The following is a 17,886-nucleotide window of genomic DNA, read 5'->3' on the forward strand; positions in this document are numbered from 1 at the left end:
GCTGCTATAAATACTCACATACAAGCTTTTGTATAGATATGTTTTCATTTTTATTGGCTATACACCTAGGTGTGGAATTGCTGGGTCATATGACAACTCTGTATTTAACTTTTTAATAACTGTCAAGCTATTTTCCAGTGGCTATACTATCTTACATTCTCAGAAGCCATGTATGAGAGTTTCAAATAGCCCACATCCCACCAACATCAATTATTATCTCTCTTTTGGATATAGCCATTTTAGTGGGTGTGACGTGGAAAGGGGGACTTCTTACAGTGATAAAAGGCTTTGTGTTTTGATAGTTACAGAACAATATCCATCTGGCAAAACTCATCAAATTTTCTACTTAAAATTAATGAGTTTCATGGCATGAAAATTATTTCTCAATAAAGATAAATCCTTTAAAAGACTTACTTTAAAATATCTATTATTTATAAAATTATGAGTTTTCGTTTTCACACCTAGGAATGTATAGGGATAAATAAACAATTTCCAAGACCATAATTTGTCCAATTCACTAAGACACCTACAATCTTCTTTATAGTTCTACAGTTTAAAAAAAAAAAAAGGGCATTTAAACTGTACTGATAAGGATCAGCATCTCCATTACAAGTCTGTTTATTTGGGTCAGAATCATTAAGCTCACATGTAATTTAGTTGCTTCATGTTACACCTTTGTTTTTATCTGATTTGAGATATCCGTCACTAACCCTTCTGATGTACTTTTAATAGTTTATACCAAGTCCTATAAAGGGAACCAACATTTCTTTTAAAGGGCTGATTTAATTTAGAGTGAACGTATCTTGAATAGATTACAGCTGTCTTTGTGATATACTTCATCCCAACAGCTTAAAATTTTCAATGTACTTAATGTAGGAAAATAGATTACCTATATATGGGTCCCAATATTGACTATCTTCATCGCTCTTCACTGTTAGACTAAAAACCAAGGACTTCGAATATAATGAAGACACAACTGAAGATACCTTAGAACTTCAAGTCTGAACGAAAATACAGAAAAACAGAGCTACTTTTACAAATTTCAATGAATACAAAATTGTTTGATTTCTGCTGTCAGAGTCATAGCCTAGAAACACCTGGACTTGTTAAAATTATTTTCCTGTAATAAAGGAAAAATCATATAATGGAAGACAATGAGGCCTAAATGGTTAAGGGTGAGCTTGAAACTTCAAATTCCAACTGGATCACTTAACAGCTATGTATCTTGATGCTAGTCACCTACCTCTTTGAGCTTAGTTTCCTCACCTATAAAACAGGGTAATGGTATTCACCTTGCAAAATAGTGGTAAGGTGGTGATAATGTTTATAATCAACCTAGAATTTTATCTGAAGAGTATCAAAGCAATATTATACATTTGATTTGTCCATTTACTTCCTCTCTTTTCTCTTTAGTATACTTCCTACTCACTATAGCCCTCATAGGAAAAGTCCCAAACTATACGGATCAAATATTTAGGTATGAACTGAGAATAAATACTCTTAGATCAGTTTATCTAACTCAATAACATGGCATCACCAAAATCTAAAAGGATTTTTAAACTAAAAAAGCAGTATTTCTAAAACAAACATTCTCCTTTAAAAACACTGTTTCTCTGGCCAAAAACATTTTAAAAAATTTAAAGTGAACAGAACATATGTTCCCAAGTTAGAATTCACCTAAATCACAGGGTTCACAAAATTTTGTAAAAATTTAAATGATCCCAAGTGACAAAGGCCCCAGTGATAAGGACTAGGTGTTATGAAAAAAAAAAAAAAATACACAAAGCAAACTGAGAAGTAATTAGAGCAGAAAACATTAGGGAAGCCCTAAATCTCATAGTTTGGCCATTTAAAATGTCGATAAGCCTGTTTCCTCTTTGCAAAATACTGGTGATGACTGTAAGCAAATGTCAGTTGGCCTACTTTCGGAAAGGCGCTAGTGTTTTGGATGAACAGACTGTGAGTGTGTGTGTGTTTACAGGGTTTACTTGTTGAACCATAGTTATTAGAGTTTTACAGAAAAAAAAAATTATGACAAACCCTTCTGGAAAAGTTAATCAGAATTTCTGAATTCATATGACTAAACAAATCAAACAGCTCTTCCTTGATTGTGACAAAACTTGTTTGAAAAGGATGAAACACGTAGCCAGCACATTGAGAAAATAATGAAATTCAACACATACAAAGTGCAACCTATTCAAAAATTTGCAAAGAAAAAAGGAAATAAGAAAAAGTTTAACAATTCTAAAGGTGTTCTGCTCATATCTGTTTCTAGAAAATAACTTCAGCCATTCATATCATGAAACAGCAGCAACAATTAGTGTTTTTGACTGCATGGGTGGGCTGTTTACAATACTATAAGCTTCAAAAAAATACTAGGCATTTACACTCCAGTAGGGAAAAATAGGTTGGACCTTGCGGTTTTTTTAAAAACCTTTTAATATTTTAGGATGTGAACTGTGAATTCCAGGCATAGCAGAACAAAAAATAATAGTAACTTTCCAGCAGTAAGTAATAATAAAATAACCTAAAAGGAATAAGCCAAGTTGTCTACCCAGTGTTTTAGATGAGAAACAGGATTTTGGCTCATAGACACTTGAGGAAACTGTATCTCCACAGTTCGTCTGCTCTCAGAGTAAAAGCCCTAGTTTATAAGAATTTGCTCTAAAACAAGAAAATTCAGACACCCAGTATATTAGACTCCTAAGGATAATATAAGGTTCGATCTGGATTTCTAAAAAAATCTGGCTCAGGTGAGAAGCCAAAATGGTCATCCACTCCATAAGCAATAAGCAAACGGCGTAAGCACCTGGCTAATATAATTCCTGACAGAATTACAAGCTCCGTTAGAGTCAAAAATGGTGCTATCCATTTGGTCAGTGATAAATGATTTTTAAAAATACATTATACCAAAGTAGAGTTTTAGTTTTCCTCTGGCAAAATACTGCATAAATCCATTTGGTGGGTACCACCTGTAGATATTCCACATATTACACAAGGCACTGCAGAGAATGCAATGATTAAAAACAACTATACCTGAGGTTCCAAAGGAAGATATAACAAAGGAGAAATTTCCCCAAAAAAGCTATGAAAATCAGAGGTTGGCAAAAAAAAATTCAAGAAGATATAATAGAAAAACTTCAACTTTCAAAGAGAGTCATGATTTAAAATTAGATATGGTAAAGATATGCAAAGATTTTGTTTGTATGAAACTAAAGACACATAAAAAACTGATACATATCACAAGTAACAGGATAACTTGCAAACTATATAGGATGTCCTATATAGTCCTTGAAATTCTTCAAGCTAGGCGTCAACAGTACATGAACCAAGAACTTCCAGGTGTACAAGCTGGACTTAGAAAAGGGAGAGGGCCCAGAAATCAAATTGCCAACATCCACTGCATCACAGAAAAAGCAAGAGAACGCCCAAAAAAAAACATCTACTTTTGCTTCACTGACTATTCTAAAGCCTTTGACTGTGTGGATCACAACAAACTGTGGAAAATTCTTACAGACCAACTTACCTGTCTCCTGAGAAACCTGTATGCAGGTCAAGAAGCAACAGTTAGAAATGGACATGGAACAACAGGTTCAAAATTGGGAAAGGAGGAAATCAAGGCTGTATACTATCACCCTGCTTATTTAACTTATGTGCAGAGTACGTCATGAGAAATGGCAGGCTGGATGAAGCACAAGATGGAATCAAGACTGCCAGGAAAAATATCAACAATCGCAGATATGCAGACGATACCACTCTAACAGCAGAAAGTGAAGAGGAACTAAAGAGCTTCTTGATGAGGTGAAAGAGGAGAATGAAAAAGCTGGCTTAAAACTCAACATTCAAAAACAAAGATCACGGCATCTGCTCCCATTACTTCATGGCAAATAGATGGGGACACAATGGAAACAGTGAGAGATTTTATTTTCTTGGGCTCCAATACCATTGTGGACAGTGACTGCAGCCATGAAATTAAAAGATGCTTGCACCTTGGAAGAAAAGTTATGACAAAACTAGACACCATATTAAAAAGCAGAGACATCACTTTGCCGACAAAGGTCTGCATACTCGAATCTACAGTTTTTCCAGTAGTCATGTACAGATGTGAGAGCTGGACCATAAAGAAGGCTCGGCAGCAAAGAATTAATGCTTTTGAACTGTGGTGTTGGAGAAGACTCTTGAGAGTCCCTTGGACTGCAAGGAGATCCAACCAGTCCATTCTGAAGGAGATCAGCCCTGGGATTTCTTTGGAGGGAATGATGCTAAAGCTGAAACTCTAGTACTCTGGCTACCTCATGTGAAGAGTTGACTTATTGGAAAAGAGTCTGATGCTGGGAGGGATTGGGGGCAGGAGGAGAAGGGGACGACAGAGGATGAGATGGCTGGATGGCATCACCGACTCGATGGACATGAGTTTGAGCAAGTTCCGGGAGCTGGTGATGAACAAGGAAGTCTGGCGTGCTACAGTCCGTGGGGTCCCAAAGAGCTGGACATGACTGAGTGACAGAAGTGACTGATAATGAAGCTGAAGCTCCAATATTTTGACCGTGTGATGCAAAGAGCCGACTCACTGGAAAGACCCTGATGCTGGGAAAGACTGAGGACAAGAAGAGAAGAGGGTGACAGAGGGTGAGATGGCTGGATGGCATCATCAACTCAGTGGACATGAGTTTGAGCAAACTCTTGGAGATAGTGAAAGTCAGGGAAGTCTGGTGTGCTGCAATTCATGGGGTGGCAAAGAGTCAGACACAACTTAGTGACTGAACAACAATACAAGACGTCTACAGACACAGATACATAATAATATATCACTAATAATCTAGTAAAGAGTTGAAATCAGTAGTACAAACAAGCATGGTATTATTAGAATAAACAGCAAAAATATGATGACTATCCACCCTCCCTAGCATTCAAAAGAAAAATTTGCTAAAAATAGGATTTTCCCCCACCACATAGGCATAAGAACCAATAAAGCACAGAACTGGGAAAAGGGAATTCACACATATAAATGACAGCATACTTTCTTTGAGAAGCAATTTTATAGTATCTGTCAAATTTTTACATGAATACATTCTTTTACCTAGTAATTATCCTTCCAGGAGTTATCCTAAAAATAATTCCTTGTATACTTTTAAACTTTATATACTTATATATAAACTTGTATACTTTTAAAACCTTCAAAAGAGATATACACACACACACACACACACACACACACACACACACACATATACACACACAAGTATATAACAATGTAACACATTACGGGGCAAAGGTTTAAAATTAATATAAATGTTCATACAATGAAATAACATAATTTTTGGCAATGCTGAAAGAACTTTTGAAATGGAAAGATGTTCACAATATAAACTGTTCTACATACACAAACATCCAAAAGCAAATACATATAGTACATGTAAAGAACTTGAATCAAGTACTGTATATAATACAAGTTAATTTCAAGAATGTATGAATAGCTCAAGGGTGAAAAAAAAAAACAGGAAATGCATACTGTAAGCTGTCAATACACACTCAGTATCTGAGTGAGGAAATTAAAGAAGTAAAGTAAAGAGGCAACTAGGTTTATCACTAATAACATAGAATCACATGAATTTTCACTTTCTACATTTCAGCATTCCTTGATTCTTATAATGAATATTTTAAGTGGTTAGAATTAATTGTATGGTCTTTAAGAAATTTAAAACATTTAAGACAAAAGTGGCCTCTGATACCACTCCTTGGAAATAATCATTATTAGCACAATATCCATAGCTATCTAAAATTTTTAACTTATACATTAAATTACATATATTGCTATACTTTATTTCACAAGTCAGGTACTGATTTACTTAAAGCCACTGGAGTCATTGGGAGTAATAAGAATTGACTCGATATTAATTTCTAAAAAGGACGGATTTGAAAGATAATAAATAACAGCTTTTATTTGACATGAAAATACCAATTGATTGGTCAGAGCTTTCTGGAAAAGTGCACTGATAAAAATTCTAAAGTAGGTTCATTAAGAAAGTAATCAATTATTATTAGTGACCATGAAAAAATAGGGAAGCACAAGCTGTGCTGATATGAGTAAATGCCAATTAAATATAATAATGACCTTTGTGGGGTAAAAGTACATCCAAATCTTTAAGTTTTTCACTTTTGTTAGGAAACAGACCTTGTACAGAAACACTTCCAGAAAGGGCACTTGCTTTTCTTCTAGATAATAACTTTCAAAAGATTATATCATGTAGGAACATTCAAATATATATTAACACCTTGTATCAAGTACTCTGTTAGGTACTAAAGATTTGAAAACAGCCTACAAACCTACAAGTAAGAGGCAATGAGCAAATAAAATAAACAAAACAGTAAATCCTATGGGAACACTTACTACTGACGCTGAATAACGTCCTAACTCAAGAGAAGCTGAATAACGTCCTAACTCAAGAGGAGTTAGGACATGCGTGTTCTAGAAGAGGAAGTAGAAAATGAGAGACCTGACAGAAAGAAGAGGGATCATCCTAGGAAATGGAAGCTCAATAAAACTATCACAAAGGAGTGTTGCTGCGGAGAGGAAGGTGGAGATAGGGAACACTGGTGGTGGCCAAAGATAATGCTGGAAAAACACACTGTAAGGGAATCAGTTCACCAAAGACCTAATGATTCTGCTGTGCAACAGTTCTTATTGATTTCTTAATTCTAACCATTTGGAGATTTCTTTGTATTTTCTACATACACATTCAAATTATCTATGAAGAAAGATGATTTTATAACTTTCATTCTAATATTTACATCTTTTCTTTTTCTTATCTTATTGTAATGGCAAGGACTTGAGTTCAATAGTAAAGAGAAGTTCAATGGTAAATCCATCCCAAATTCAAAAGGAAATATTTAATATATCATTATTGATTATAATATTAACAGTAGATTTTTTATAGACTTTCTTTAGCATACTGATGTTTCTTTCTATTCCTAATTTGCTAAAAGTTTTTTAAATCATAAATAGGTATTAAATTTTGCTAAAGGTTTTTTCCATTTCTATTGAAATGATTATTTGTGTTTCTTCTTCTTTCTACTAATATGGCGAATTACACTGATTGATTATCAAATGTTAACTAACCTTGTATACCTGGAATATCTTTTACTTGGTCCTGACATATAATTCTTCCTATGTATCACTGGGTTCTGTTTGATAATACTTACATGCAAATTACATCAAGAAAGAGAAAGGGAAAGAGGGAGAAAGGAGAGAGGGAGAAAAAAGAAAAGAAAGACAAAGGAAGGGAGAGAGAGAGGTAGAAGCAAGGGGAGGGAAAGAAGGAGAGGGGAAAAAAGAGGAAGGGGAGGGAGGGATGTGTTGGGTATGAGAAGGTAAAGTTAAGAAAAAAGGTAACAGAAAAGAATTACTCAAGAAGAGTTAACAAGCCACATTCAGACACTATCCCAAAGAGAACAGGGATGAAATTATTGTTTAATTGATCATCCTGGGGGTGTAACAGTCAAATACAAGTCCAGAGAGAACACGGAAAATTTAGGAAAGGAAATCATCAAAAAAGTAGTTTAAGGAACTTTCTCAAAACTATACTACTTGCATTTCTACACTGAAGAGGTCCAGAATAATATATGAACCAACAAAAAACACTGCAAATTTTCAGAACACTGAGAATAAAGCCAACATTCTACTAGATCCCAGAGAAATAAACAAGGCATTTACAAAGAAAAAGGTATCAAAATGACTTAAGATTCTTCAACCATAACACTATATTAATACCTTCAAATTTCTGAAGTAACATTACTTACAAGTATTTCTTATCCAGCCAAATTAACAATGACGAATTAATTAAGAAAGAATAAAGATATCTTCAGACAAACAAGATCCACCACACATCCTTCTTCCAGAAACTAGTAAAGACTTATTCCACCAAAATGCGTGCAGAAGCAAAATGGGCAAAAGAGAGGAATTAGGTAGTCTATTTTCCATTACAAAATTTATCTGATCAGTTGCATGTATAGCTTTAATGAAAACAAATCTAAAAAATTAAATAATAAAATCAACACATGCATTTTGTGTAAGTCAGACATTTAGCTTTGTGAAATTACATCTTAAATATTAAAATTAAAATATTAAAAAGGTATATTACAGTGGATGGAGAAATTTTTCTTTTAATTAGACAAAGTAAATTAAACAAACTCAAATCCTAATAGCAATATTAACTTCTAAAGTTTTATGCTCTCCCATGAAGTATTTCTGCCCAAAGTAAAAAATTTGAGAAAAGTTGAACATTAATAATTGGCATAAATAGGGGAATTCCCTGGTGGCCAAGTGGTTAGGACTCCATGCTTCCACTGAAGGAGGCCTGGATACTATCCCTGATCATGGAACTAGATCCCACAAGCCACACCGTGCAACCAAAAAAATTTTTTAATAAATAGTAAATGGTTGATATAAAGAGAAGAACTTCATAAATGAAATGAAAGGAGAAAAATCTGCCCCTGTGAATTCCATACAAAAGAAATGAAGACACAGCAGACAAGCAGACTCCTTTAGTAATAAGGTTCTTAATTCCAATCATCCAAAGAGAAAGCTGGCTATTCCAAAAACAATCTTCTTTGTCAAAACTTTCACCAAAACACAAATGCAACAGAAAACAGAGTGTGTGTGAAGCAGAGACAGAGCTGATAACTGTACAATGCCACATTCTTCAGTAACAAGGGAAAACCTCCACATGACTGCAGGATATTGTTGACTTATTACTTCTGCCTTTACCATTTCAATTAAGCAGATTTAATAATTAAATTAATCTCTAATAATACTTAGGCACACAATAGTAAGTTTAAATTAACATCATTCTCACTAATTTAGAGAAGGAATTGTAAAAAGTGTGAGGAAGATTTCCAACTTCTGTACAAACTTTAAAAATATAGCAGAATTTAAATATTTTAATATTTCCTTTTATAAGTATGCAAATAGTATTAAAATGATTGTTTTTAATGCACTTGCAAAAACATTACTGAGTGAACACTAGCAAATTAAAGAGAAAATACAGTCTGTAGAAAGCTTATATCATTAGAGTTGGGAGTTATTTAGGCTTCTGAACAACTGATACAACTTAACCATATATCTGATTTTTTTTTAATAAAAAATGCCTAATATTTACATACAACATTAAGAAGTTTTCATTATTAAAGCAGAGATTCAAGGCCAAAAGTCCAAAGTTGTACCTCTGCCATCGCAATAAATACAGACAAGAGACTCGTCTACAATTCAGATAATGGTGAAAACCAAGCTCTCCAAGGCAGTAAGTAAAACTGAGAAGAGCAAAGACACTGAGAACATCAGAGACTTGGGGAATACCCACAGCAGAAAGCTAAAGGAGCAATGTAACAAAAGCAGCACAGTCAGCAAGGGAGGGACCTGGGATGAGTGCGGCCACGAAAACCAAGAGAAGAGGCCTTCAAGGAAGAGCCAGCAGTCAGAGACTAAATGGAGATCAAAGAGGAGGAAGATAAATCAAAACCACAGCAGAAAGTGAATGGCCATATTGAATTGGTTAAGATTACCTATTTCCATCTCAACTGACAGAACTTAAGACTTTATCTTAGAGGGAGGAGGGGAAGGGGTATAGAAACTTGGAGGAAAACAGGCTTTAGTTATCATTCTTGCTGTCTGTTGTCCAAGACCAATAAAAGAGAAACCTCTTTCTGAATGATTTGTTTCTTCTTAAGGGCTACACTCACCAAACTGTGGAGCAGGCAAGATTCTAGCCGCTCGAATTGGGCCATGTCGAACAGAAAAAAGCTCCTGTGCTTCCCCACTGATCTGCAGGAGGAGACAGAAAAAATACAGGAAATGAAAACACAGGTCAGAACATTATTATACAAAAACATGATCTCCTAAATTTTTACCATGATTTTTGGTCTCAAATGTAATATACACACATACACAGATACTAACAGTGACCATACACATTAGGCATATTGATATGTTAAAGTATCATAAATATTTTTAGAAAATGTTAAGAGCATGCATTTCATATGAATAGGAAAATAAAAGGTCTGTTTTGGAAGCCTATAATTATTATCTTTAATAAACTACAAGTTTGTTAAAGTTTATTCGGTTCCTACATGACTGCCCTCCATTTTAGAACAAAGCAGCTAGGATTTTTATTAGTATTCAGCTTTCTATGTATGAAAATAAATATTCTTAACATTCTGAAAAGCAGAACTTAAATGCTATATTAACTTTCACAAATGTGCTATATATGAGAAAAAGCAAAACATGTTGCAAAGAACACTGAGGTGGAGGGTGAATGACCTGGGTGCCAGTTACAGTTCTGCAACCCTAGCTGTTAACCTCCTTGAGTAAATCATTTAACCTGTATAAACCTTTATTACTTATTTTCTTCTCTAAATACATTTTAGTAAATATTGTATACATTTAGGTGTACAACACGAAGATTTGACATACATATATTTGTGTATATATATATATTTCACCTTCTCAGAGTAACCTTCTGTATGTGATAAAAGCACCTGAAATCTAGTTATCTAGTTTTCTTTTCTTTCTTTTACGGCCATGTCGCATGATATGCAGGATCTCAGTTCCCTGACCAGGGGTCGAACTCACACCCCCCTGCAGTGGAAGCACGGAGTCTTAACCACTGGATCACCAAGGAAGGCCAAGAAATCCATTTTTTCAGTATTCAATACAATATAACTAATTACCATCACCATGCCTAAACATTAGGTCTCCTGACTTACTCAACTTATAAAACTGAACCTTTACACTTTTTGACCAACATTTCCTCTACCTCCTCTAAGCCTATATTCTTTGCATTCATAAGCTGAGACAATAAAGATGCTAAACAAACTCAAAATGCTTTTAGTTTCAATATTCTATTCATTAAAAATGTATGCATCTTTAAATTTCTTTTTTATTATACACTACGATCAAACACTATATGAATCTCTGTTCATTCTGAGTCATTATCAAATTTGTTCCTCAAATATAAAGGGTATAGTAGTCTATTAATCCAAAAGTAAAAGAGGTAGACTAATATATGTGTCAAGTGTGAAAACAATTGCTTTTCAAAATTACTAGTTCAAAAGGACAATCTGCTGCTAACTGAAATATTGCACAGATTAAATCATAATTAGTTAAGAAAGTCTTTGCAGAGTACTGTAAGTGGTTTTCTTAATTGTCAAGGTTTGATGGAATACATTATATCAGATCAAGAACATGGCAAATACTGTAAAACTCATTCTATAAACCCAAAAACTTACAACAGATGTAAAAATGGTAAACATTCCATAAAGTAAACACGCCGACGGTTATTTCTTTAAAAACAGGCCTGCCAAACAAGGAATTTAAAATATCAACACTTTATATATTACAAAAGGTCTATCAGTCTTCCAATATTACACAATAAATCTGCAGCGCTGCCTTTTATCAACACTTTTTTTAGCTCTTCAGCTTCTCTTCTACCTGAATTGAAGTGCTGCAAATTGTAAATAATTTTGTCTCTTATAAATGTTAAATTATGCTAATGCCCAAAGAGCCATCATATTCATTTATAATACACAAATAATTAAAATGTATTCATTGTCCACAGTGGCAAATCCCTCTATAGCACTTGGGAAGCAGAAGCTATGAGGAATGCTAGGCTTTTCCCACTAACTATGCAACAACAGCACCACCTACCACCAATTAAACACACAAAAGCTACAAACTCAGGATAGCAAACTAAGAGTTTCAGTTCAGTTCAGTTCAGTCGCTCAGTCGTGTCCGACTCTTTGCGACCCCATGAATCGCAGCATGCCAGGCCTCCCTGTCCATCACCAACTCCCAGAGTTTACCTCTCTACAAATTCCTCTGTAAACATTAAATTTCTAAATGAACTACGAAGGCCATTAGATAACTACAGCTTTTAAATCTACATTTTATTCTTCTAGAACAGAATTTTAAATTTAGAAAAATCCTTAAAAGGTCATTTTGTCCAATCTCCCACCCCATCAAATAATCACACATTCTCTGAAATCTAAAAATTACCATCACCTCTTTGATTTTAAGAACACTTTAACAGAAAGGTATATCACTAGTACAGTCCAATTACATTATAGGTACATTACTGGCTATCTCCAAAGCTGCCAAGCCAATTACTTTTCGAAAATAAATTGCCGTTTGACAATGGATAAATAATATTCTTCAATATACATACTATTTCTACCAAGAATGAAATGAAAAATAAACTGTAAAACAATACTGTAAATATTGCACTGAAGTTATAATTCAGAGTAATGAAAACCACTTCTCACAAATAAGGTTTATTATACCTATAACAAATCATAGTATTCTTAACACAAAATCCACTGCTCTGAAATATTATTTCCATATGCCACAAGTCTAGCCTTTAGTTTTTGGTTCTATCAAATAAAGCTTAAAAAAAAAGTTTAAAAAAAAGTCTAAACATATTTACCTGAGCTGCTATACTAAATTATAATAAAGAACAAAGAATATAACAAACCTGTCTTGCCACATTCACAATATGATAAACGTTTGTTATCACTGGATTTAATACCCAAGAGCTTACTTTGATAAACAAAAACATTTTGAAATCTGAACATACCATGCTTTTGAACATAACAGCTTTTAAAACAAACCAAAATGCCTTATTCTATTCTAAGCTTTTACTCTAAATCCCTCTTTAAATGTACAGCAACAGGTTAAGAAAAAACATTAGGATTGATTACAAAAATACATCCCCATATTCATTACCCCATCCTTCTTACCCCTAAGTTAAGGTCCTAGAATCTTTCATTAAAACCTCAGAGAAGGAAGTGGGGAAAGCACTATCACTATTCACAAAACAGTGATAGAAATTTATGAACATGTTAAAATCAAAATTGTTAGAAGCAGAATTCTAAAGTTTCCTGAGTCACGAACGTCAAGCATGACACTTGGAGGAGAGAACCATTCAAATAATATAGGCAAATTCTACACTGGAATATAATTTCAGAATAGAAAAAGTGCTAATAATGTGGATACAGATAAGATGTGCATATTTTAGGGAGGACACAGAGAAAATGGATATGGTCTTACAGGCTCCACTTTGGCTGCCGTTTTCAATTACCTCTAATCATTTTATACAACATGTTCACTGGCAATATTGCTCTCAAATGAGTGTCAAATTGATTTTTTTAAGCCTTTCAAAGTGATTTTTAGGTTTCTTTAAAAAAAAAAAAAAACTCATTGAAAATAGCAAAGAATAAAATCCTCAGAGATGAGGATTTTAACTGATCCTGGGAAGAATCACCAGGGGCTCTAAGTTCACTTTTAAACCAACACTAATAATAAATAGAAGGGTAGAACTACCAGCAAGGCATGTACCAAGCAAAGTTCCAACTTGCTGGCAACTGCAGTAACTTGGGGAGAGGACCAAATAGGAAGGAAACCTCCCCAATAGCTCCTCATGGTCTCTGCCTTTGTTCTTACTGGCATTTTAATTTCTGATGACAGACTTTTGTTGTTTGGAGCATAAACCGGACGTACCAGTTTGGAGGCACAATAAGGAGAACAAAGAATGATTTGTTCACACTGTTGGAAAAAAATCTTTTCCAACCATAGAAAATAGCTTTCGCATGGTGAAAATATGCAAATTACATACCAAACCAAAAAGCGGTGGAGGGGAGGACAAGTTTAGAATCTCACAACTCAGTCGAAGGCAAGAGGAAATTATAACAGCCGAAGACAATCACACACACACAGAATAGGCTGTAAAAGTAGTGGGGGAGCTTTGTAAGTGCTTTCAGAGAATCCTAAAAGCACATGAAGGTCATCAAACCTGCCTCTGAAATCCTGATGACTTTTCAAAGACATCTGACTGCAAAATAGTAAAGCCAATCAAACACAAAGGACAATAATAATAATAACACTCTACAGTGACACAGAATCAGGACAGAACATATTTACACCCCCAACTTCCCTTTGAGACACTGCAAGTGGAGAACTTTGGTCTGCCATTGATTCTTCTTAGCAAACTTCATTGAAAGATAACAGACACAGAAGTAATACAGAAATCTTAGGTGTATGTACAGCTTAATGAATTTGCAATGTTAATACACATCTGTTACGAGCACAGACATTAAGAAACAGAACATTACGGACATTCAGAAGGTCCCTCCACACCCATTCCCAGTCACGAACCCAAGGCAACAACAACCGTAACTCTCGTGGTCTGGGTGCAGGTTGGAAAAGAATTTCCAGACATGAGACAGAATGAGAAGGAAATGAAGTTTATCAGAGTAGGAGACGCTGTTAGAACAGCGGGCCAGCTCAGGGGAGAACCGACCCTGGACAGGGGTCCGTAGTCCACTTCTATACCCAAGGAACAAGGAGTGGGACAGGGGTCTAATGGGGCATTTGCTGATGGGATGAAGCACATATACTGGGTGGGGGAAGAGTAAGGCAAATACCTTCTCCCTACCCATTATGGCAGAACGTGAAGAACAGCCTCTTGATGAAAATAAGAGGAGAGGGAAAAAGTTGGCTTAAAACTCAGGATTCAGAAGACTAAGATCATGGCATCCGGTCCCCATCACTTCATGGAAATAGATGGGGAAACAGTAGAAACAGTGTCAGACTTTATTTGTTGGGCTCCAAAATCACTGCAGATGGTGACTGCAGCCATGAAATTAACAGACACTTGCTCCTGGGAAGAAAAATTATGACCAACCTAGAGAACATATTAAAGGACATTACTTTGCCAACAAAGGTCCGTCTAGTCAAGGCTATGGGTTCTCTAGTAGTCATGTATGGGTGTGAAAGTTGGACCATAAAGAAATCTGAGCACCAAAGAATTGATGCTTTTGAACTGTGGTGTTGGAGAAGACTCTTGAGAGTCCCTTGGACAGCAAGATCAAACCAGTCCATCCTAAAGGAAATCAGTCCTGAATATCACTGGAAGGACTGATGCTGAAACTGAAACTCCAATACTCTGGCCCCCTGATGCAAAGAACTGACTCATCTGAAAAAAGACTCTGATGCTGGAAAAGATTGAAGGCAGGAGGAGAAGGGGAAACAGGATGAGATGGCTGGATGTCATAACCGACTCCATGGACATGGGTTTGAGTAAACTCCGGGAGTTGGCAATGGAAGGGACGCCTGGCATGCTGCAGTCCACAGGGTTGCAAAGAGTCAGACACAACTGAGCAAGTGAACTGAACTGATGGGATAGGAGGGGAGATAGGTTATACTGCTCAGGAAGACCTGAAATCTGTTAGTAGTTACAACATGGGGGAGGGAAAGACAATAGGGTCTGGTTTTTCCATTGCTGCATTCTAAGACCCTCCTTGGTTTTATCTGCTCTTTTCATCCTTGGGTCACTACAATAACCACTATCTTGATGTTTCTGACATGTAAGTTTTACTTGTTCAAGTTTATAATGAAAACACACAGTATGTACTCTTTCGTGAATGGCTTTTACAACATCACATGCCTGTGAAATTCATTTGTATTGTTGCATATGATTATTTCTGTTGCTATACAGATTTCCACTGCATAAAAATACTACAGTTTATCCATTCTACCACTGGCTGATGGAAGTCTGTTGTTTCTAGCTGGGGCTCATAAAATATCAGGAAAAACTGCACAAACTTTCAAAGGAGAAAAAGGTTACTGTGTGTTCTTTCAGTGGATTATCAAGAATTGTACAGTAGATCCTTTGGGGCTATTTGATTCTGTAAGAACCTGCACCTTTGCTCTTGACCGAGCTATCTTACAATACTTCCAGTTGTAGAAAACTGATAGTAAGGCAATTGACGTTTGCCCACAGAAATGCAAATCAACTTTGTCTAGCAGAGATGCAATTGAATTCCACTGGTAAAAAAGATCCCCCTCCCCCCCCAAAAAAAGATCCCAAGCAAGTACAGTTTTGTCCCAACAGGATATGAGCTGGGTTCACATTTCTTAACAGGTTCATTTCAGCATTCTTAACTGCTTATACCATTCTTCAGATTCTCCTTTGAACCAGCGATAACTTGCCTAACACCTCATTAACAAGTTAAATAAAATCTGTGACACATGTCCATTTTACAGTTGTATAAGTGTCATGATTTTACCATTTTTAAAATGGTAACATCATAAGGAATATTGCTATGAACATTCTTACACATGGCATTCAGGGGACATGTTTATTTGAGTACATACTACTGAAACTGCTTTTGTACTAGGAATATGGGCACATTTTTGGAGATTTTTAATGAAACAGTAACTGAACAACTTACCAGTGTAAGAGAGTTCTCTACCTGTTCCACATCCAACACTTGGTATCACTCTGGTGGATGTTCAGTGGGATTTTAATTTGCATTTTCTTCCAAGAAGGTGCTTGAACACCTTTTCATGTGCTTATCGGAATTCAGTTATACTATTTCATGAATGGCCTGATGAAGTCTCTGGCCCAATACAGCTGCTTGATTCTAAAAACTATGGATTTAGCCCTGTTTAGCAGCAGTGAGTGAAAGGCATAAATCAGTCTTCTCTGGCAAAGCAATGCTGCCTCAACCTAAATAAATAAACAACCTTTAGTATAGTTGTCCTCTACCAGGGTGCATGACGTAAGAGTTCTGTCCTGAAGGACCCTTCATTCCCAGCGTTCTGTATGCTAATCAGCACAAAATATGAATGAGATTCTTTTTAGCAGCTCTGGAAAAACTAGAGCTTTGGTCCATGATTGAATTCATATTTTAATTCTAAATCCAGTAATAAGCAGCTCTCCTCCCCATATAAGGTAAAATGATTGGGTTATAACAAAGTGATAGCCCATGAAATGGAAAAATGTTGATTTATAAAAATTCACACAAACACTCAAAGCAAATACTGCTGCTGCTGCTGCTAAGTTGCTTCAGTCGTGTCCAACTCTGTGTGACCCCGTAGATGGCAGCCCACCAGGCTCCCCCATCCTGGGATTCTCCAGGCAAGAACACTGGAGTGGGTTGCCATTTCCTTCCTAGTAAAGCAAATACAGTCCCTATTAAAGATAGGAAACATAAAAAATTACTGTATCTTCCCCCTATAACTCAAGCAGTTCAAACACAAAAGATAATGTTTGTAGTCTTTTTCTTTGATAAACACTTTAGCAAGTTTCAATCTCTAAAAAACTTAAATAGAGGCATTAATTTACCTATTTTTCAAAATGGCTATAACATATATAGTAGGGCAATTTTAGACTGGAAATATAAAAGACCAAGGCATCAGACATAAAAGACATCAGAAACAGAATTCCTCATGTTTATCTCAAGCACATCCTGACTTCCAGTCAAAAATATCTTTCACACCTGAATTCTCCAAACATTGCCTCTGGTTCCAGCTAGAAAATCTAAAAGAGTTAAAAGCACCTTGGAGAAGGAAATGGCAACCCACTCCAGTATTCTTGCCTGGAGAATTCCATGGACAGAGGAGCCTGGTGGGCTACAGTCCATGGGGTCACAAAGAGTCAGACACAACTAAGCAACTAATACTTGCACTTTCAAAAGCCCCCAATAGGTACGACCCCAGAAGTTTTATTCTTATTCTGAAATCATGGCCTATGGCAACAATGCCAAGTGAGTACAGTACAAGAGGCCATCAGTTACAAATATCACATCAACAACATCAAGGATTCCAACAGTTTATTACAGTAGAAAATAAACTGGATTTGTGTTTATAAACTATTTAAGTGGGCTAAATCTGAGTTTGGCTTTAAAATAAGGGTAATAACATATCTATGTAACAAAGTAATGGTACTAAATTTCATAGTTATTAATAAAATGTTTTATTTATCAATAAAATATTGAAGCTGAGACTCCAATACTTTGGCCACTTGATGGATGCAAAGAACTGACTCATTTGAA

At 35.6% G+C, this 17,886-nt stretch overlaps 1 protein-coding gene across 24 annotated transcripts in view; it reads right to left on the minus strand.

Annotated features, from left to right (window-relative positions):
- The window catches only part of BCAS3 (BCAS3 microtubule associated cell migration factor), a 607,379-nt gene that overhangs the window by 524,566 nt on the left and 64,927 nt on the right, over nucleotides 1–17,886 (minus strand). For all 24 annotated transcript variants that reach the window (XM_042255345.2, XM_042255347.2, XM_042255339.2 and 21 more), the window contains exon 6: nucleotides 9,739–9,820. In XM_042255345.2, the coding sequence (XP_042111279.1) occupies nucleotides 9,739–9,820 (82 nt within the window). The remainder of the gene's footprint in view (nucleotides 1–9,738; nucleotides 9,821–17,886) is intronic.

This window comes from Ovis aries, chromosome 11 (genome assembly GCF_016772045.2).
Source record: "Ovis aries strain OAR_USU_Benz2616 breed Rambouillet chromosome 11, ARS-UI_Ramb_v3.0, whole genome shotgun sequence".
Lineage (NCBI taxonomy): Eukaryota > Metazoa > Chordata > Mammalia > Artiodactyla > Bovidae > Ovis > Ovis aries.